Source organism: Schistocerca cancellata, chromosome 4 (assembly GCF_023864275.1).
Source record: "Schistocerca cancellata isolate TAMUIC-IGC-003103 chromosome 4, iqSchCanc2.1, whole genome shotgun sequence".
Classification (NCBI taxonomy): Eukaryota; Metazoa; Arthropoda; class Insecta; order Orthoptera; family Acrididae; genus Schistocerca; species Schistocerca cancellata.
The window spans coordinates 193,661,776-193,685,420 of record NC_064629.1 but is presented as its reverse complement, the minus strand read 5'-3'; the positions used below and the strand labels follow the sequence as shown (position 1 = coordinate 193,685,420).

At 41.2% G+C, this 23,645-nt stretch overlaps 1 protein-coding gene across 2 annotated transcripts in view; it reads left to right on the top strand.

Annotated features, from left to right (window-relative positions):
* Nucleotides 1-23,645, top strand: part of LOC126183792 (acyl-CoA-binding domain-containing protein 5) — a 144,474-nt gene that overhangs the window by 107,574 nt on the left and 13,255 nt on the right. For both annotated transcript variants that reach the window (XM_049926031.1, XM_049926032.1), the window contains 3 exons: nucleotides 7,121-7,283; nucleotides 21,066-21,223; nucleotides 21,713-21,980. In XM_049926031.1, coding sequence (XP_049781988.1) covers nucleotides 7,121-7,283; nucleotides 21,066-21,223; nucleotides 21,713-21,980 — 589 coding nt within the window. The remainder of the gene's footprint in view (nucleotides 1-7,120; nucleotides 7,284-21,065; nucleotides 21,224-21,712; nucleotides 21,981-23,645) is intronic.

The window sequence follows — 23,645 nt, the reverse complement described above, 5'->3', positions numbered from 1 at the left end:
ATCATGTCACTTGGTGTACACCCTTTTGTGATTTCACATCTGAGATCATGTTGTTCTGCATTTGCAGTCAGTGTTTGATCATATTTTTGTTTCTAATTGAAGCCAAATTAGTGTCTCTCATTAACATAAATTGTGAGGTTTACAAATTCATCATAAAATCTAATTCTACATATAGAGATGGCATCTTCAACACATCATATCTGACCCAATGCTCTCATCCACAAACCATGTGGCCCATAAAATGCTGAAAAATTAATTTAGTTATTGATTAAGCATATCCATGTAAAGACTAACTGGCCTGAACCACAGACAACTGATCGTGCATTGGTTGATTACAGTGAGGCGTGGTACACAACCTTATTTGGATTTTTCAAAATTGCAGTGTTCATCTGAAAACCCAGCAGGAATTGCACAACTTTGGGGGTGCAAAGACAGTTCATAGCATAAATTATCATCAGTTTTCAGCAATGATTTTTCAGACAATGTTATCATATGCATGGTATGCCTTAAAATTAATTACCATAAAATAAATATTTTAAACTGTATACCAAGACCTGTTTCTACCAAATCTTTCTAAAGAACAATGTAGTTGCTTGAAGACTGCATTCACTACATGTTCTTGGTGCCACGAGTACTTACTTACTTTGAATGTTTATATGACAAGTACCACCCATGTAATTGTTCAAAGAGAAATGAGGACATGAAATAGAGTTAGTGAAAAAGTCATCACAAGGCAGCCAGGGCTAAAATCTTAATTCCATACTAATCCAAGTTGTTTGAGAAATTTATTTACCTACTTTGTTGTTGTGCCTTATTGATTACCTTATTAACCAGCTCCTATTTCTACCAGTTTCAATATGGAAAAAATATAAATTAAAAATCTGCAGGGTGCATTTACGAATGAAGCCAGACGCTCTCCAGCCAGATGCCTTTTTCACAACACCAGCAATGCTTTCATTGAAGGGAGTTTATCTGATGGATACGTAAGGTGGAGTCATAAGTTTCTTTCCTCAATTTCTAGGAAAATACACACTTGTGATTGCCACATACAATAATGAACAATGCTCAGTTTTCAGTTGCCTGTTGATCCCATCAATTTTGAGTCTACTATGTGTAATGAAGTTCAGGGATTGTTTTCTCAAAAATGGAGCCATGTTGACCCAAAATATCTTAGTCTTTCATTTTATTTTGTACATAATCTACCTGCCAACTGTGAGTTCAATCAATTAGGCATGTCAGAGGTCTCCCTGTTGTCGTCAAGTAAGAGTTGAACTAAAAATCTGAAAGTCTGAGGTTCCTTGTAAGTCCTGGAATTTTCTGTACTCTGTCACTTCTTTCAGCCCTGGTAACAATTAGTGCAATTGTACCATTGGTAGGAATCAATACTAAACTGTAATCCCCTTTAAATGGCTAGGTACATCAGTCAGTTTGAAGGTCAGAAGGTGACATACCCCAACAATGCCATATCTAGTAAAGCATTGTAGTGTTCAAACAAATCTTTGGGTTAAAAACGGCTGTACTGAGTTAATCAATGGTAATATTATTTTCAGACTGTTAAAGTTTTTTGTAATGCAAGCTTAATAAGGGAATAAATGTGATGTGAAAATGGTATTAAATATATTTGGTTGCTTAAACCAATATCTAAACAAATCTCATGAAGCCGCTGTTAGTGTCTCCAGCAGCTTCAATAGTCATCTACAGGGAGACTAAGGACATATGTTGCACACTATTCTTATTGTACATTTTTGTGTCGTGAATATCTTATGTATAACTGAAGAACTCCCCCAGAATATTATTTTGTCTCATAATAATGAGTGGAAGTCTCGTTACATGTGTAAATTTAAGTCCTTCATTTGTTTCTTTCTGTGCATGTGGGATAATCCCAAGAACTACTGTACTGATTTTGATTTGGTTTTTACTAAGTAGTAGACTGATTTATGAGGAAGGTTTGTGTATGTAATTTATAAATACGAGGGTTGGAACTTCAATAGTGGCAACTATTTATTCACAACCAATACTAAAGAGTCACATGTTTGCACCTATTACTGTCCTTTAGTTACCAGCAATGTGTAGAACCCGTTGCCAGCAATGTGGAAGGCATAATATACCGTTAGCAGAGCCTGTTCTGTTGATGATGTCAATGGAGCGCTCTACTGCCTGTCAAATCTCTGGAGCAGTTCTGAAGCGAATGCCTCGAAGTGGTTCCTTCATCTTCGGAATCAAATCAAAGTCACAATAACTTAAGGCCGGAGAGTACGGTGGATGGTACAGTACTTCCCAGTCCCATTGACCGAACAGAGCAGCCACAGCTTGCATTGTATGTGCCCGTGCATTGTGGTGCAAAATGATGGGTGGGTTGCACAGAAAGTGTCGCCGCTTCCTTCGCAAAACTGGTTGCAGGTGATGCTCCAAAAACAGACAGTAACACTACTTAAGTCCTTGTAACTTTGATTTGATTCTGAAGATGAAGGAACCAACTTCATGGCATTCGCTTCAGAGATTCGACACGCAGTAGACCGCTCCATTCTCACCATCAACAGAACAGGCTCTGCTAACAGTATACTTACACCTTCCACATTGCTGGCAGTGGGTTCTACACAACACTGGTGACTACTTTGAAGGACAGTAACAGGTGAAAACATTAACTCATTTGTATTGGTTGTGAATAAATAGTTGTCACTATTTAAGTTCCAGTCCTCATAGTTTGAGTACATTGGCTGAACTATGATTAATTTCTCAATGCCACTGTGAAAGCAATCTAGCTTTGATTGAAAGGAAACAGAAAGCTGAAAGTTGAGTCATCTGTTACACTGCTGATAAAAGTTTAAACAAATGAATCAAAAGTGGATTCCTTGCTGAAGTAGTTTGTCAGACATGTTTTACTTTTTGTAGGAAAAATTAAAAACACACAGGTGTTGAGTTTGCATGTCTTTCTTTTTCTATGGAGTTGTTCTCAAACGATAGCTTACAATACTTTGAAGTTAAGTAACATGCTGCCTATTGTTCAAAGAATGTTCGAAGACATGATTCTTTGCATAGCTGGGTGAATAAGACTGCCACAAAGAATTGAGGCAATGAGTCTGAAGAACGAATCACTGAGTACTAAGGTTACTCCTTCCTCCGTTAATTGCCAGAGTTTGAGCCGTATTCTTTCTTCAAACTCTTTGAAGCTTTTTGTCTGTAATAGAACCTACCTTATTCTGGCCTTCTTGATCAATTTGACTGACAAGACAGCCAGTCCACAGTGACGGGTAACCGAAAGGCACGCGTACACACACGCCGGCTGGCGTGAGGTCTGGAACAGGATACGTTATGAATGCTATAAAGAAAAGTACGTAGCTTCTTTAATACTTAACTTTAATTCATCCTTGTGGTACATCGCTCTTGATAATACAAGTGAGACTCTCAGATATGGTTAATGGCGCCTTGCTAGGTCGTAGCCATGGACTTAGCTGAAGGCTATTCTAACTGTCTCTCGGCAAATGAGAGAAAGGCTTCGTCAGTGTAGTCGCTAGCAAAGTCGTTGTACAACTGGGGTGAGTGCTAGTACGTCTCTCTAGACCTGCCGTGTGGTGGCGCTCGGTCTGCAATTACTGACAGTGGCGACACACGGGTCCGACATGTACTAATGGACCGCGGCCGATTTAAAGCTACCACCTAGCAAGTGTGGTGTCTGGCGGTGACACCACACGTATTTTTATGTTTAGCATACTATGACCACTTCCATAGTCTGCACCGGGATAGCTCTTGACATACATGACTGAATTACGACGATGTTGGCACACCAAAATGAAATTGATTGTATTTATGACCCTAACACCAGGAGAAATCCACGTGTAGTGACATTGTGGATGATACTGGAAAAAGGTGGACAAGTCATTGTCCACAAAAAATTCCAGTAACTGCTCCACTCAATACATTCATTCCTCACTCCCAAGCCCTAAACTTCAACCACAGGTCTAATGTGTCCATTGTCTATAGTCTCATGTATCTTCACATTAAAATCACCCTGGATGAGTGATATTTCCATTTCAGGTAGCTTTTTCGTGGTATTTTCCAGCAACTTACAAAATGCATAAATTTCTATGTCCAAGGGAGCTGCAGTGGGAGAATAAACCTAAATGATGTGATACTGCAAGGAGAAGCTTTTATTTTAGTGGAGATTATTCTATCAAAAATGGGCCCTTAACCCATGAAAGCCTTACAGAGGTTCTTGAGAGTCACATAGGCCATTTTTACCCACATCCAAAAAAATACTGTGTGTTCTTTGCTTGAGACAAGAAGTGGCCATGTCCTTTCCACTGTGTCTTGCTGAGTCCAAATACACCTAGATCATGATGATTCATTTTTCTCTCCATGATAGCAATTTCAGAGTGCCATCCTTTTAACGAGTCAGCAAGTTGGTCTAGACTGATCTACTGATCTGTGCATTCCCAGGTTCCTATCAAACCACCTATCCCCCCCTCCCCCCTTTCCCCAGAGGTTAGACTACGAGCTTATTCTTTCTGTGCACAAATAATATTTTGGCACTAAGAGCCTGAATGCTCATGCTCCAAAGGATTATAGGCAAATACTAACAAAAGCGTCCTCTGTCATGGTGGTAATTAATTTTGCTTTGGCTCACAATGAATTTCTGCAGCAGGGTTTAGCATATTAAGGTTTGTGTGGTCTGCTATTCGTATTCTTGGAACAGACTGACTTATTCTGAAGTGCTAATAAGCATATTCAATAACCTGTATACTGTTTAATACTTTGCTTTGAAACAGTCTGAGACTCTTCAGTAGTTACTTGGGTGACTTAGTGGTTATCTGTCGCTAATCTCTTCTTTCACCTGTGTCATTGTTAGTTAATGTGAAAAATGCCACACTGCACCATGATTTGGCATCAGTGTTGTCACACAATTGGCTAAGTAAGTCAGTTCAGGAAAGTAAGAACATACCACCTCCAACAGGACTATGCTTTGTAAAAAACTGTGGTGTTCAAACTAGAGTGCTGCAACGCTCAGTGTTTGACCGGTCACGGCTTGCCTGTTGACGGGGGGACCGAGCAGCTCGTGTCCGGTCCCATACGACTCGGCTCGGTCACGTACTCGCGCCATGTCTGTTGTCCGGATTCCGGACACGCGGATAACCGAGCATGACCGGTCACCGCTAACGTCTCACCTCGCCTCGCCCCGGCTCGCTGCACTGTACTTTACTGTACAAATCAAACGCCTCTCTCTCTCTCTCTCTCTCTCTCTCTTTTTTAATACAAAAGTAACATTTCCAAGAACGGGTACGTGACACAGCTAAATTCATAAAGCACCTGGAAAGTAAAATGATATTTCAATACAATCGCGGATAGAAGACAAGTCTCATTTCCAAACAAAAGAGATATTTTTCCTTTCATTTATAGGAAACATTAAATAAGTGCTTTCCCTGTAATCTAGAAGACAACCATCTTCATAAAGAAAGCATACAAAGAACATTAAACATTTACAGACGTAACTTGTCATACGTTTCAATTGTTTGCAACATAAACAAAATTATAGTTACTGTTGATCAGCAGGAAATCACTAATGCGTTCCGGATGTAATTGGCTGCGACAATTTGTTAGTAACATGCCGGCTTTACTAAAGCACCTTTCATTAGGTGCGTTTGTTGCTCGGACACATAAAATACGTCTTGCAACTGCAGCCAAACCTGGGAGATCTGTTTCATGTCTGCTCCACCACTTCAAGATGTCATCATCATCTCCGGGGTGCATTAAAATGTACAGATCTACTTCATCTGCTGCGGATGATCTGTTGTTCCTCCATTCCTTGAAATGAGCTCTCTTTCTGGGTGGTGATGACACAGTACTTGAAGGATCTATGATAATAAACAAAAGAGACAAGTAATACAGAACTGATCTGGAAATCATCGAAACATTCCCATAAGAGACCGATGACCTCGCTGTTTGGTCTCTCCCCCCAAACAACCTGACCCTTGTTCCCATAAAAACGAGATGTTTTACGTTAATGAAATATTATACGAGTCACAACATTCCCGTTTCTCTATAATACACTTTCCACTAACTATGCAAAAACGATTATGTTAATGATTGAATGTTGTACCTGCGTACGTAGCACACATTTGTCGCACATTGTTAAGAATTTCCTGCTTTTCACTTATTTCAAGCATATTAAGATAACGGAAGGACGGCCAAACAAATGATCTTTGTGAGGTTTCTTGCAACTGTGTTTCTTTAAATGAGTGGTTCCCGACTGGAAAAACAATAAAGTGGAGCAGTTTATGCACGATACGTACCCAGTCGACGCAATGTTTTCATCTACAACCAACAGAAATTTACTCCATACTTCGCTTTTTAGACCTTCCCGTTTATTTAATGTGTAAACATTGGTTTCAATCTTACGTCTTACTACACTGGCTTCCTCGCGCTGCATGATTACAGAGAGAGACACACCACAAATAAGAAGCCCGTACTGGCTGCAGGTTCACACGGATAATAACACATGCAATGTGTTCAAAGTTATGTGCTACGTATTCGGTCACGGCTTCTATGCTCAGTCACAAGAACTAGTACAGGTAGCCTATCCAGTTAGGGTGTGCTCGCCCCACCTCGTATTTTGTGCTCACTTACTCGGTCATGCAGGACTCTAGTTCAAACCAACCTTTCAACTTTTAGTTAATCGTCATATATGAAATTTTGCTAGACAGCTGCAAAGTGATTTTTGAAACCATAAGAAAACAAATTTATTTAGATCAGGCTTTTAAAGGGACAATGGATCCAAAAGATTAGTATTGCTGGGAAGAGGGAATATATTTTAAGGAGTTGTGTCTTAAGTGTAAGAACTGGCAAGTTCACACATGGGCACATTTTTGCTGCATTTGAGTTGACATATTGAGTTTATATTTCACAATTTCCTTAGATAATGTATTGGGTCCCAACATGCAACATAGCAGTAACCAAAAGATAATTAAAAGTCTAAAATTTTAATTAGTGGTTGGAAAAAACATTAACGAATAGTATTTCTTGCTCTTGTACTAATTTAGTGCCCACATGTGGTGGTGGTGGTGGTGGTGGTGGTGGTTCATCATATTGTAATTGCTTCTAAAGTGCTTGTAATTGTGTGTTTCAGATAGTGGAGACAATGTCATACACGGATAATGTTGCTAACTTCTTAGGCAGCTTGGGTTCATTTTATGATTCGGTGCCTGTTGAAGACCTTGAGCTTTTAGTTGGAAATGTTATCGAAAGAATACGTTCACAACCTGGTTCTCCCCTTAGTGGATCACCCTTTGGTATGTTTTAGTTAGCTGCCACACTATTTGTCAGTTTTATTTAAATTAAAGTGCTTCTTCAAATAGAATATTTTAAGTATATAATTTAAGCAAAAATCTTGAAACATGAGTGGTGGTAGGTTGGTATCAAGATTTTGAGCAGCGATAAAAGTAGTTCGTGCATTTTGTTTCAGTAGTACTGGCACTTTCTAATTCCAAAGTTGTCACTTATTTTAACAGTTGCAAAATTAATAAATACTGCAACACTAGAAGATATCCGCAGTTATATGTGTGGAAATGAACAACATACTTCGTACACAGTGATTGCAGTGTAGATACTTTTATTGTTCCAAAATGACTGGTTTCAACAACCTAATGCTATCATAATATGATCTTACAGAAATTATTATAAAATTTTCATGTTGCATCATGTGAAGTCAAAGCATAAGACACACCCAATGTATTCATATCATCCATGAATATAGATGGTGAACAGGACTCTCCCTAGCTTGCCACATGGCACTATGCTGTCTGCATTCTTCATTTCCAAACATAATGTTTGCCCCACAACACAGCATGTTTACCTTACAAACCTACCTGTGTATTTCTTTATAGACCTTTTTGATAATATACTGTTGTGGATGTGTGAGGGAATAGATGTTTGCCTAATCCAATATTCTCATTCTCTCTCTCTCTCTCTCTCTCTCTCTCTCTCTCTCTCTCTCTCTCTCTCCTTACATGGTGCCAGCTGGACTGTGGGTGCTTATTGACTGACAACTCAATGCTTCTGCTTTTTCATGAGTGGTCTCCTTCAATCCAAAAGTAGTTTTTACCCAAACTTGTAGATTAAAGAAGAAAAGCTAAAGCATTGATTTGTCAATAGGTGCGTAAAACAGATGCTAGCTTTGGCAACCCCCCCCCCCCCCCCCCGCCCCACCTCACACACACACACACACACACACACACACACACACACACACTCTCTCTCTCTCTCTCTCTCTCTCTCTCTCTCACTCGCTCTCCTTACATGGTGCCAGCTGGACTGTGGGTGCTTATTGACTGACAACTCAATGCTTCTGCTTTTTCATGAGTGGTCTCCTTCAATCCAAAAGTAATTATATTTTACAAGAACTTCCATATAACATATATCAAATAAGAGTTGTTAGTATATTAACAGTAGAGCTGTGCATGTTGTTGTTCTTAATATTATCTTGAGGGATTTTCATATAGCCTACTAACATGTAGGCTTTACCTCATAGCCTAGTGTGTTGTTAATATATTGATTTTTATTTACAGTTAATTCTATTGCTACAAGGATAGTCAATGATATCTTCCTGCCAATGTGTGCAGAACTTTAGTTTTTTCAAATTTTGTGAGCTGTTTTCAAGTACAGGCAGAACAATTCCTCCCCTGTCCCCTTATTCCTCAGTAACTGCTGGGAGGGGGGGGGGGGGGGGGGGGGGGGGGGGGGGGGGGGGGGAAGGCAGCTCATGTCAGAGCATTATCAAAATGGACCTACACTTTTATTACCACAAATGTGTTCATTGTGCACATGTCGAAGCTTCAAAATCAGCCTATATAGGTTCACTTCTGCTAGTGGTTTCTGCATGAATCCGTATTAGAAAATTTTGATCCACAGTGATCTGAATAGATGAGGCCATTTTTGGCCCCTCTAGTTGTATGTTTTTGCAGACTATATGCTATTGCACATCACAAAATCCTCATCAGTATATAGATTTAGTGATCTGTGACTTTGTTTCATGAAGCTTGTTGATGTTCACCTTCTGTAGCTAATTAATAAGGTCATTCACAATAAATAATGACTTAATATCATATGAATTGTTACATTCGTTTAATTTATTGCTTTAAACTGGATATGGGCAATTGTTGGTGACCCATGGGTCTGATTCACGTACTTACTCAAGGTCTCGGACAGGCTCGTCACTTGATGTGACAGCAGTGCTCCTAGTGTATAAACTCAAAACTATAGCACCTGTGATGTTAATGTTTATGAATGGCATGTCTTTCCCAACACTCCGCACCTGCGTATTGTGCCGGGGTGGGGAGGGGGGGGGAAGTAGAGTTACACCACTTCTGCTTTAATGGGCCTCATCTCATAACTCAGCACTTCACGTGACATAAGAGTGGTTTAACAGAGTTTTTCAAGTGGTTACATGACTGTACTCACTAAATAATAACACAGAGTCAAGCAAACTACATGATGTCTAAAATTTCACTCCTGAGCACACAGTAGTGTACACAGTGCCTGTTAATATACTTCTGCATTAAAGAAAATTTAAAACTGGTAAAATAGTAAGCTCTTCTTGTAGTAGCCACCAGAAAGATCGCGGGAGGTGCACATTGGCACGGCGCGTCACGGACGGTAGTGGCCGCAAATAGAGTCCCGTCCACCAGAGGGCACGTGAGAATTCGGACGCGACCTCTGCCGGTGTAACAACAACAACAACAACAACAACAACAACAACTCCGGCAGGACAGGCCGTGCGCAGTCAGTCAACATCGGGCATGCCTAGGACGCAGTCACGGTCTACGCTAAGTGAAGTGCGACGTAACGTGAACAGTGTTACTACACTTCTGGTTTAGGTATTAACACAAAAGACAGGAAGATTAGGAGGAAGAAAGATACACTAGGCAGTGAACTAAGTTTGTTTAACTAAGAGCTGTATAATTAAGAAAGAGCAAAATTATTTTTACTACTTGATGGGAGAGCAATTTAATGTGCATGGGGATTTCCAAAGTTTGTTAAAAAGTTTCTAGAAAGTTAAATTTTCAAATTATAATTAACAAACCAACAGGTTATTTAAGTGGAATTGTAAATTTTCGGTATTAGAAAAATCAGGGCTAGAAAACTGTCACTGGATTGTTTATTTTTTATTTTTTTATTTATAATTTTGAAAGAAGTAAATTTTAAAATTCAAGCTTTCATTAACATAAAAATTTTCAATATGAATGTGCACTCGAAGAGGTACTTACATGATGACCGTGGGTGAATACCACATATTATTCTTACTGCTTGCTTTTGTGCAATCAATAATTTCTTTCTAAGTGATGAGTTACCCCCGAAAATTATTCCGTAAGACATTATTGAGTGTAAATACACAAAATATGTTAGGAAGTTGATTAATTAGTTTCCAAGGCTAGCAGTTATATGAAGAGCAGAAATAGCTGAACTTAATTGTTAGTGAAGCTCAGTAATATGCTTCTTACAGTTCTAGTTTTCATCAATATATACACCCAAAAATTTTGAGCATTCTGCCCTATTCACTGACCCCTGTTCATGTGCTACATCATTCGTTGGTATGACTGTTTGTTGTATATAGAACCATGAGTTCATCTAGGCAGTGAAAACCACCATTTTTTATTGCAGATTACATTTCTAAGGCAAAATGTACCTATGTTTTGTTTGAAGCATTTCTTTCAATTTGCCGCAGATGGCACTTTAATCGGAGAAATAGAAATGGGTACACAATTGTAATTTATGACATGCTACTCAGTGGCCCTTCAATATAAAATGGCATGTGGAACCACACCTCCATGCTACGAGGATAGCAGAGGCCAGTATTTCATAACTTCTTGTTGGAAACCCCATTTGAAACATTGTATTTCTCCAGCAAATTGAACAGGAGACTACTTAATGTCCCATGGTGGCCATGGCTCATGGCAAACGTTACTCTACTTTCCTAATAAGAGTAAGTGTTCAAATGTAGTACTGCCAACTGTAGTACACTAAGTGATTCACTTTTCAACTGATCATATGCAGGAAAGAAGCATATCTGCAGGAATGTCAGAACAGGTGTTTCTGATGCAGCTGACCATGTCTTCATGGCGTGTTGGCACTTGCTGGTACACTGTGTCTTTTAAATATTTCCACAGAAGGAAATCCAGTGATCTAGTGGGCCAATTAATAGGGCCAGCTCTACCAATCCACCAACCAGTGTAAATATGGTCTAATACCTCTTGCACTTCAATTGCATAATGCACAGGGCAGCCATCATTCTGTAACCACATAAGTTGTCGAATGTCCAGGGCAACAACCTGCTGTAGTACCAGTAGTTTCTGTTCCAAAAATGTTCAGTATTTTCAGCCATTCAATGTACCATCAATAAAATACGGACCAACGAGTTTGTTCCCCATGATGTCACACCTTTCGTTAATCATCTAAAGACATTTGTCAACTTGCTGTGTCCACCCAAGGGACTCGCAACTCTTTTTTGAGCATGTGCGTGGCTACCATGGGTCCCCAGCCTTTGCAGCATTGCTTCCTTTCCGTGCTGCATGCTTATACTTCTACTTTCAATTTCTCCCTGTGCCTCTCCATCGGATGCTTTTCTTGGTGCCAACCCTGCTTGGACCTGGTTTATGATTCGGCTGCGAGTTTCTAGTTGCAGCATATTTTACAAGTTTTCATCAAATAAACACACAGTCCCTATTATTGGGTTTAACCTACCACCAAATTGAAAGTTGGTGGCAGGTCAAACTTCTCCAAAAGTGCAGGTTGTGCAGGGAAGGTCACCCAATGTGGTGTGCGCTCCATGTTCATGCATTTCCATCTGTGCACCCTTCCCTTTAATACAGTAATACACTTTAAACCTAGCACAGTTGCCTCACATTGCGGGAGGGGAGGGTTGTCAAATACCTGCATGGTGGTAGCCCCCTGACCACGCTGTTGGTGCCTGAGCTGGAAACTCCTCAGGCCTGCCAAGGAGTATGTGCGCATCATGACTGGGGCACTTGGACTTAGAGTAGTGGATTGTTTGTCAAGTAGCAGTTGCTGGGTAGTGCCCATTGGGAGAACTCCCATTCAGAATGGGTGGCACCATGGCAGATCAGCTGCAAATGAAGTGGATGAGGTCATTTCCTACTGGTGTCCATATGGCTCCAGCAGTCTCTATGGAAGGATAGTTCTCTTTCAATGCTAAAAAATACAACCCTAAAATGTTTCCTTCCCTGGCTTCACCATTGAAGGAACTTAGGACTAAGCAGCTAGCAGAGCAATACTCCCCACAATACTTGGTTTGTACAAGGACTGATGGTCAATCCTTCTTGGCCACAAGCCCTGTGTTCTTTGTGGAGAACTTAGAAGACAAGTTTGGAGAAGTGGCAGCCATCTCTAAAATGAAAAGTGGGCCAGTTTTGATCAAAACGGCAGCTCCTGCCAAATCACAGGCACTCCTCACTTATAACAAGCTGGGTGACACACCAGTGATTTTCACTCCCTATAACAGTCTAAATTTAGTCCAGGGCGTCAATTTCCATAGAGACCTGCTCTTAAACTCTGACGATGTTCTACACGCCAACTTGGAGTAGCAGGGTGTACATTTTGTCCATGATGTACGTAGGGGGCCAAAGGACAATAGGGTTGCTACCAGTGCCTTCATCTTGGCATTTGAGGGTGATTCATTGCCTGAAAAGGTCAAGGTGATGGTATCCTGATGTGATGCGAAACCATATGTTCCCCCTCTATGCACTGCTTAATGTGCTTGAAATTTTGGCACTTGTCTTTGCATTACAACACTAGCTTCACCTCTTTCTCCCCCATCTCCCAGCTGAAGACAACTCGCCTTCCTCTGGCTTCTCTCACCAGGAAGGAGTCCCTCAGGTCACTATCTTCAATGGTTCTTGCTGGTCTACAATTGGACACCAGCCAGTGGCTGAAGGAGCCACAGGCTGCTCGTTGCAAGGCTTCACGATCATCCTCTCTACCTGAAACTGATTCAGAGAAGCCCTTGCAGTCATTGAAATCCTCTTAAGGATAGGAAAGACAAGAAAAAGTCCTCCAATAAGGAGGACATTCCAGTGGCCTCATGCCACCAGATCCTGCCTGTTCCACCGGGGTGGAGACTCCGGTGGCCCCTGAGGCCCCAGTTCGCACCACACAATGAAACCTGGAACCTAAGTATATTGATGTCATAACCCCTCAAACAGTGACAGCAGGTGACCATAAGCCATAATCTGTCCTCTTGGTCCCTTCATGACCTCACTGTACATCAACAACATTATTATAGTGGAATTGTAGCAATTTCTCCACTACCTGGCTGAGCTAAGACATCTTTTAAGCACTTCCCCTGCCTTCTGGACTTTCCTTCAGGAGACTTGGTTTCCAGCAGCATGGACACCGGCCCTTCGTGGATAACAGGGATATTATAAGAATCATGCTACCAATGACAGGATGTCAGGTGGAGTTAGCACATATGTACCAGAGACTCCATATAGTGAACTTGTGCCTCTTAATACACCTTTGGAGGCTGTGGCTGTTTGGTAAGGGCATTTCAAGATACTACCATCTGCAATGTTTACCTTCCTCCCGTTGTTGAAGTGTCTCAGAACATACTGTTTGCATTGGTTCCTTGGCTCGCCCCCACATTTTCTAATCTGGGGTGATTTCAGTGCCCACATCCCTTTGTGGGGCAGAACCATGGTCACTGGCCACAATAAGGACCTTGAAAATTTACTGGTGCAACTTGACCTTTGCCTCCTGAAATTGGTATCCTCACATACTCCAGTGTAGCACACGGAGCCTTGTCCATTTGCATCCCTTGTCTTCTGCCACCCATCTACTGGAGGGGTCAAGGATGACCTGTGTGGTACTGACAACTTCCCAATCTTCCTGTCCCTCCTTCAGTGTCACTCACCTGGACACTGCCCAGATGGACTCTCGTGCTGACTGGGATGCTTTCGCCTCTGCTGTTGACCCTCACTCCCCACCACATGGAGACATCAATAAGACAGTCCACAATACAACTGAACCCTTATTTCGGCAGCTGATTTAGCGATCATCTGTTCGTTGGGCCCACCCCGATGAAAAATAGTATATTCGTGGTCCTCTGAAATTGCAGAGGCCATTTGAGATTATAGGAGGGCTCTCCAATGCCATAAGTGGCACCCATCAATGGAGCAGCCGATCACCTTTAAGTGGCCCCATGCCCGGGTCCGCCACCTAATGAAAAAAATGCTGGGAATGGTAGGTTTCAATCATCGGACCGTGTACCTCTCCTTTGCAGGTTTGCACTAAGATCAGGTGTGTCTATGGATAACAGGCACCTGTAAGTGTGTCTGATATTACCTTGAATGAATGGCACTGTTTACACTGACCCAGGCTCTGTCACCAAACATTTTGCCCTACACTATGATCAAATGCCAGTGTCTGAGAATTATCAACGTGCCTTTCATGTCCTAAAACAGCGGTTGGAGCTAAAGAAATGATCTTTTACAACATGCCGCCTGGAGCCATATAATGGTCCATTCAGCGAGTGGGAATTCATCAGTGTCCTTGCCCTTGCTGTGATACAGCCCCAGGGCCAGGCGACACCCACATCCGAATAATCAAGCACCTACCAGTAGACCATCAGCATCATATCCTTGCCATCTTTAACCACATCTGGAGCGAGGGCAAGTTCCCAATGCAAGGGGGAGAAACCACCATTGGCTCAGTACTGCTCTAGGGATAGACAGTTATTGCCTAATAAGTCTCACCAATGTTTTCTGTAAGTTGCGTGAATGCATGGTGAGCTGGCACCTGTGTTGGCTCCTTGAGTCTCGAGGTCTTCTGGCTCTGTCCCAGGGCAGTTTCCACCAAGGCTGTTCCACTACTGATAATCTGGTTTACCTGGAGTCCGCCATCTGAACAGCTTTAGCCAATCGTCAGCACCTTATAGCCCTATTCTTCAATCTGCAAAAGGCTTAAGACACCACATGACATCACGTTCTTGCTACATTACATGAGTGAGGCATCTGAGATCTGCTCCAGATTTTAATCCTAAAATTTGTATCATGCAGTGCTTTCCGGGTTCGAGTTAGTGCTTTCCACAGTACCCCCATATCCAAGAGAATGGGGCCTGCAGGGCTCTGTCCTGAGTGTGCCTCTTTCTAGTAGCCATCAGTTGTCTAGCAGCAGATGTGTGGTCCTCAGTATCACCCTCCTTGTATGCTGTCAAATTTTGCCGCTACTATTCCTCCTGTAGTGTTGGTGTCACTGAACGTCAACTGCAAATGCACAGGCATGGGGCCTCACCCATGGCTTTCGATTTTCTGCCACCAAGACTCACGTCGTGCACTTCTGTCGATGTCGTACTGTTCACTCATGACCAGAACTATCCCTTGACGAGCAACTGCTCATTGTGGTTGAGACTTATCACTTTTTAGGACTGATCTGAAATTATCCATTGACAGGAATTCCCAATCTTAGTCAGCTTAAGTGAAAGTGCTGGCTGCACCTTAATACACTTTGCTGCCTCAGTAACACCAACTGGGTGCAGATTGCACCACCCTTCTGCAGCTTTGCAAAGCCCTGATACATTCCCACTTTGATCATGGTAGTCTGGCATATGGTTTTGCATTACCCTCAGTGTTTTGGACAGTGGATCCGACACACCACTGTGGGGTTCGGCTCGTGACAGGAGCTTTTTCAACTAGCCCTGTGAACAGCTTACTCGTGGAGGCTGGGGTTCCTCCATTGCTGCCAACAACAGCTTGACGATTATGCTACCAACATTCGCTGCTCCCCTAATCATTCAAACTACCGGTCCAAAAGACTCGGTTCATACCGAGACCCTCTGCCGCCAATTTTTCTCTATCCTTGGCACATCCCTTGGTTCAGAAGTCGTCTACATTTATGGATCAATGGTTTATGTTTGTGTGGGCTTTGCTCATACTCATGCATGACATATTGACCTCCTCTCCTTGCGAAATGGTTGTAGTGTTTCACTGCAGAGTTGTTAGCCATCCCTCGAGCTCTTGAGCATATCCGTTCCTGCACTGGTGGGTCCTTTCTCATGTGCAGTGACTCCTTGAGCAGTTTGCAAGCTCTCAACTAGAGCTACTCTTGCCATCCATGGGTCATTGCTATCCAGGATTCCCTTGTGCCCTTGAACATGAAACAGGCCTCCGATTGATATTATGCTGTCAAGTTTATGGAATGGCTCACTCTGACTTCACCAAACTAACTATGGGTGATATAGGAGACTTCAAATAAGTGAAGCTCCATGCAGGCCTCTCCTAAGAACTCTACTGTCCTTTGCTGGCTCTGCATCAGCCATACTTGGCTGTCTCGTGGTCATCTCCTCCATAGCGAAGACCCACCCCACTGTTGTTGTGGCACCCGTTTGACGGTGGTCCACATTTTGCTGGACTGTCACAACCTAGCTGCCCTGGGGTGGATTCTTAATATCCTCGACTCGCTACACCTGGTGTTAGGAGATGATGCCCCAGTGGCTGACTTAGTTTTGCATTTTATTCGTGAAGCAGGCTTCTACCACTCTCTGCAAAGGAGAGCTGCTTAAACTTATGAGCCTCTTCTGCCCAGACTGGGCTGCACATGCCTGGGCTCAGTGGTCCAGCTGTGTCCTTACCCTACCTAATCTTTTACTCTTCTTCCCCCATCTTGTGTGGTCTGTTAGACTTATTCGTCTTTTGTCTCTGTGTGCTTCTCTTGCACTGTCCTTGTTGCTAGTCTTTCTAAGGCAATTCCGAAGTAGAGTACCTCTGGTAAGTCGCGAGGGCTGGGCGATGTGTGTCCCCTCATTGCACTCTGCTTTCAGGGGCTTCCGGCTACTTCCTAGAGGGGCACCTTGTTTCCTTTATTCCACTGTCTCCCTTTCTTCTTCTTGTCCTTTACCACTGAAATTGGTAGACCTTGGTGGTTTTTGTCCCCTGGGTTTTGCATGGTAGGCTGTCTGGTCTACAGTCGTATAAACCTGTCTGTTAGAGGACAAAGGGACTGATGATGTAGTAGCTTGGTCCCTTTAAGCATCCAACCTCCAACTTGGTGTAACCAGAGGGGATTGTCTACACTCCAGTAATGCATGTTGTGCCTGTTAATGCTACCATAGTGTGTGAATGTAGACTCATCAGAAAATAATACCTCAGCAAAGAACATGAGGGTCGTTTGGATGTATTGCTGTACCCATACACAAAATACTGACCGGTTATGGAAATCGGTGCTATGAAGTTCTTGATGCAGTGACATGTGGTATGGTGATACTTATGAGAGTATAGTACTGTGACAATACTACCTACAGATATACCGGAATTGCACTGTAATTGTCAGGCACTTATCCATGGGTTGTTATACACTGCCGCTACTCAGTTACTTCATTAGCTTCTCCTGTAATAAGTTTGCCTCATTTCCTTTTGAGAATCTCTACAGTGTTATTAGACACAAAGGCATTCAGAACCTTGTAAAAGAATGAAAGAGAGTGAGCTCTCTCTGGAAAACGCTCGGCATACAAGGCAACAGCAGCCTCCCCATTTCTCCTACATCATCTGTAAATCAGGATTATTTCAATTTTTTTCTTCTGTGGTTACAATATTCACTGGACATCTGTTCTCCAAATGATTGGCAAGTATGCAGGCAATAAATGCTGCACAAGTATTGTCATGTTTAGAGCCGTTGTCTGTTATACGTCTACACAATATGGAGCACCAGTCGTAGTGTACTGCACGTTGTGATACTTTGTAGTTCGCTCCATGGACACGGTGGTGCTACGAGTAGTCCCCTGTTAGATATGTTGGAGGAATAAAACGGTGTGAATGGTGTTTCCAATTGTAAGTTACCAATTACTGGCCTGTCCTACACTTGCAGCTTTTAGGTGGATGTCATAATTTACAATTGTGTACCCATTTCTATTCCTCTGATTACAGTGCCATATGTAATGAAATGAAGAAAATGCTTCAGATAAAATGTATGTAGATTTTGCATTAGAATTATAATCTGCTATTAAAAAAAATTAGGGTTTCCATTTAAAAAAACTGAACTCCTCCCGAACAGGCCATGAAGGCCCAATGGTACCGACCGGCCACTGTGTCGTCCTCAGCCCATAGGCATCACAGGATACAGATATGGAGGGGCATGTGGTCAGCACACCGCTCTCCTAGCCCTATGTCAGTTTCCAAGACCGGAGAGGGGTTTCCATTAAAGATACCAAAATTGTGCCCCGCCAACCACGCATGGAATGGTGTGTCAGGCTAAGTGTGGTATCATTGGATGTCCCCTCCAGAGACAAACTAATTGGAATTATAACTTTTTTATCCAATGCATAGTTTTTGAGATATTTCAATTTCTTCAGTTTAAATGAGCACCCTGTGTACATCCTGGATCGAGAAATGTGTGATCTTGCAAACATTTTCTAGTTATACGAGGGGCGCTTGAAAAATCCGTGCAAAAATAAAAACTACTTACATGTTTGGGGTAAACCTTTTTTTTTTTGTTTTTCAACATATTCTCCTTTTAGACTTATACACTTTGTCCAACGCTGTTCTAATTTGTTGATTCCTTCCGAATAATAGGAATTGTTAAAGTCTGCAAAATAGCTATTAGTTGTTGCAGTCACCTCGTTTGAATAAAATCTTTGTCCCGCCAGCCATTTCTTCAAATTGGGGAACAAATAGTAGTCAGAGGGAGCCAAGTCTAGAGAATAGGAGGGATGTGAAATGAGTTGGAATCCTATTTCCATTAATTTTGCGACCACAGCTGCTGAGGTGTGTGCTGGTGCATTGTCGTGATGGAAAAGGACTTTTTTACGGTCCAATCGCTGGCATTTTTCTTGCAGCTCGGTTTTCGAATGGTCCAATAATGATGAATAATATGCACCTGTAATAGTTTTACCCTTTTCCAGATAGTCGATGAGGATTATCCCTTTCGAATCCCAAAAGGCAGTTACCATAACCTCCTGAAGGACTGGTTTTTCGCCTTTCTTGGTGCAAATTCTCCCATGGTAACCCATTGTTTAGATTGTTGTTTGGTCTAGGAGTATAGTAATGTATGCACGTTTCATCCACAGTGATGAAACAATGCTTAAAGTCCTGTGGACTCTTTCTAAACAGCTGCAAACCATCCTTGCAACACTTCACACAATTCCGTTTTTGGTCTAGTGAGAGCAATCGTGGAACCCATCTTGCGGATAGCTTTCCCATGTCCAAATGTTTATACAAAATATTATGTACCCATTCATTTGAGATGCCCACAGCACTAGCAATCTCACGCAGCTTAACTCTTCTGTCATCCATCACAATATCATGGATTTTATCAATTATTTCTGGAGCCGTAACCTCCACAGGGTGTCCAGAATGTTCAGCATCACTTGTGCCCATATGGCCACTCTGAAAATTTTGAAACCACTTATAAACTGTTTTAATCGAAGGTGCAGAGTCACCGTAATGTTTATCAAGCTTCTCTTTAGTCTCCTAAGGCATTTTGCCTTTCATAAAATAATATTTAATCACCACACGAAATTCTACTGCATCCATTTTTGACAATAACTCGACTTCCTTGATTCACACGAATGCCAAACACAAAGAAATAGACCAATATGGCTGAAACTTGGTGTGAATTCTTTCCAAAGATGCTACTAACTAAACATGACCTCGATACGCACTGGTGGTGCCATCTCTCAGACCTTGGATGGACTTTTCAAATGCCCCACATATATTTCATATATAAATTTTGTAGTTTCTCTCAGGCTTGGTCAGGATGGGATGCCAAAGTCGGCTCATAGCGTAAACCATAAGAGCATAAAAATTCTTCTATATTTGTGTGTAGAATATGCACAATATCTAATAATAATAATAATAATAATAATAATAATAATAATATGGAAAATATGGCCAGTGAGTGAATAATGAAGCTTGATGCTGATACCCTTATTGTAGTCTCTTTCCTCTTAGGTCCTACCAATCTGTGGTGGAGCCACTAATAGGGTGACCCACAGCTTTATGTGGCTGTGATACACGGTACAACTTGAGAATTGAACTCTATTTGGATATTAACCAGATTTCATTTATGATCATCTTCAGATGCTACAATAGAGAAAAGTAAAGTTCAGATTAAGACCTGATACAATCAAAAACATTTTCAGTAGGTCTACCTATGTGCTAAGTGCTATTGTCATACATGTGGATCACACCTATGGGTGGTATTTGGTGAAAAAATGTTCATTCATTGTCGACTAAACATAATATCTGAAATCAGAGAATTGTATACATACAGCTTTGTGTAATTTTCCTTCTCTACTCTCTGTGCCAGGCTGTTGCAATCATTTATTGTGCTGTTAAATGAGAAATGTCCAAAAACATCCCTTAAAACCACTTCTACAACCAACGTTTTGCCACATGAGTTATATGCATATGAGGGACATTAGTGTAACACCTGTTCTTAATATCCACCCACACTGGCCTCGCTCCCACCCCCAGCCACCCGCGCCGGCCCCGCTCCCACCACCAGCCACCCGCGCCGGCCCCGCTCCCACCACGCTCCCCCCCCCCCCCCCCCCCCACCTACCGCACTCTCCTCACTTCTGTTGTCTGTTGCCATCCCTCTGCTCCCACCCCTTCTCACGCCATGACCCCTTCGATATTACTTCTGCTCTACCTCTTGTTGCCCCTCCTTTTCCCATCCCTCTCCTCACTTGCTCTCCTCTCTTTTGCTTCCCCCTCAACTCTTCTCTGCTCTCCTCTTTGTATCCATCACTGTGTACAACGCACATGTTCCTGTGCCTGCATTTGGGTGAACTCTGTCCACATATTCCGACCCTCTGCTGCTATTGTCTCCCATCTTAGTTGTTCCTCAGCTCCTTGTTTCCCTGATGCCACTGTTTATACTCTGTCCAGAATCTCATCAATTTTGTCAGTATCATTTCTGTCATATTTGTGCATGCTGTAGACCCCACATTATTATTATTATGAGAATGATTAAGCAAAATTTTTAATATATGTAAGTAGCTGTAGGTTACTTGTTATGTTAGGCCAAGTATAATGAAATGAATCAAATTAATTTTCTTATTTTGGTAGCATCAAGAGAGGCATCACCCAGCAGAATACAAATTACAACAAATGGCCATCCTTTGACATCAAGTCTTGAAACAAGTCCAGCAAGCAGCTACAGTCCTTCACCGCAACTAGATGAGATGGATGAGGATGACGATGAAGAGTTCATTGACACAGTTGAGGTACAGTCATTGGCCATACGCATCTTCAGAATACAGTTTGATGTGTACAACAGTGTTAATTTAAAATTACCTTTGACTGCACCAATATCCAATATAAGATGATCTGTAATTTTTAATTCTGAATTGGAAAATTTACATTTTGATACAAGATGAAATGTGTTTATGAGCCTTCTTTACTTTATAATTTGTTGTGGCTTAAATTATAATAATATTTATAGTTAGTTTGTCTATATAAGTACCATAATATACCTGTGTCCCTGTGGAGTCATGCAGCAGAATTAGTTCTATTAATGAAAGTCTGTCAGAAATAAACTTGGAGGTTTGCTCATGGTTAAATAGTAACATATCCAGTTGTTTTATTGGTTACTGGATTTTTGCATAAAATTTTTCATCCCAAACTCTGATATATTTTTATGTATATGCTTCAGATTTTTGAAGACTTTTAAACTCTGAAAATTTTAAAATTTCAAAATAATTTTACTTATGCAGGCAGAACCAGACAATACCTCTAAAGAAACAGCACTAAAAGTTACAATTAGACCACCACCAACCATGACTGATGCTGTTAATGGAAGTGATCCTCTCTACACTGATCAGCCTTCTGTAGTCTCAAATGGTTATAAAAAGAAGCCAAGTAGTCTGAAGGGTAGGCATAACCCTGAATCTATAGAGGCTGCGTGTCAAAATGCCAGAGCATCATACCAGGAAAGAGGACGTTCTCGTGAACGTAACAATCAACGAGTAAACATACAAACAGGTAAGCACCTTGATATTGCATTATTCTTCACATATTTTACTACTCTTCATTCCTTTATCAGAAAGACTACCGTGTACTGACAGCATGGACTTAGACTCAAGAGAAACTAATATTTTCCACCTGATCTTGTATTACTTACCGTTGCAAATTTTTGTGCTACTTGTCTCTTACTGTTTTTGCAATAAACAAGAACTGTTTTACGTGAACCTCCATCTTCAGAAGCTGAAATCTGTTGTAATTTTACGTGGCAAAAAACCAGAAATGGTTTTATATCAGCATTATATTTCCAGAAGAATTCTTGAGAAATTTTACAGCTGGTGCAGTGCGTGGAATATGAAAGTATAGTTCATGCTGTGAAGGATGTTATTTTAGGTCAGTGGTAAGAGTAATTAAAAAAATAGAAAATGCAATTTGATAAGTACTTAGTCTGCAGTCGGTTTGTCACTCTATCATACATTTCCTCATAATCTTCATTTGTTCATGTTGTAATACACACCATTGGTGTATATTTTTGTGGAGCATTTTCTTCGCCATTTTCACATTTCTTATCAGTGTGCCAAATTTCATACTTTCTCCTGTTGCAAACAACTGTTTCGTAAACAAACAAATATTTGAAATAGAAACATGGCAAACTTTCAGAGGTAGCAATGGAAGGAGAACACCACCATGCAGCTATTATTCAATCAAATTGACAAATTTGTTTGAGAATCAAAGGCATAGAAAGTGTCTCTCAATATTATGATCTATGAAGTTATTCTTTGTGGAAGCTGGTGCAGTTAAATCTGTGCAGTTTAGCTACTGTGAACTCCTAGGTCAAGTGTTGCTAGCACTTTTAATCATTCATGATAGGGTTATTATTGATTGTAATGTAATGCTAGAAGTTCTATTTATTTTGAGAAATTACACAAGTGAGGCTTACCATAGTTGAAAAGTTCATTCAGGTTTGGGTTCATGAGGCAGTGGCCCAATTAAAGAATGTCACAATTCTTCATATTTTATGTTCCTAATACTTTAGATTGTGTTATATGGATAGTTATGACATGATTTGAAATAATGACACATACACACCAGGATTTTGTATAAAATTTGAGGGTTGGATTATTGATTAGTGAAAGAATATTTATTGCATGTCACAGATAAATTCCTAGTGAGTGACATGTGCTCCTATTTATATATAACATTGAGTTTTTGGAATTACGTAAGCATTCTGTTAATAAGAAACTTTTGGACTATTCTAAATTTCTCAAATGTCAAGTTACACATTCAGGCAACAGTTTTGAATTGAACTTGGGACCAGTACAACGTCAGTCAGTGACTCTTAAGTGCTACAATACTAAATGACACAAAGGCTTTGGGAATGTGCTTCCCTTACTCGGAAAACAGTGTTTTGCTGTTTAATAGTCTTCATCCTGAACTTCTTGTGTGGCCTTCATGTGATAGTACTTGAACCTTCTCATTTTCTGGTTATATCCTCTCCACCAGTTCTCTGTTCAAAGATAACTCTTTCCATCAATGTGGAGACATTGACAACGTCTTTGTGTTTGTGTCGTCTTGATGGAGTGATTAAGAATGTCAACTCCATACCAAAAGGAACAGAGTTCAAATCCCCATCTGGTCATTCAGATTTACGTTGTATGTGGTTTTCCTGAATTTCTTAAAGAAAAT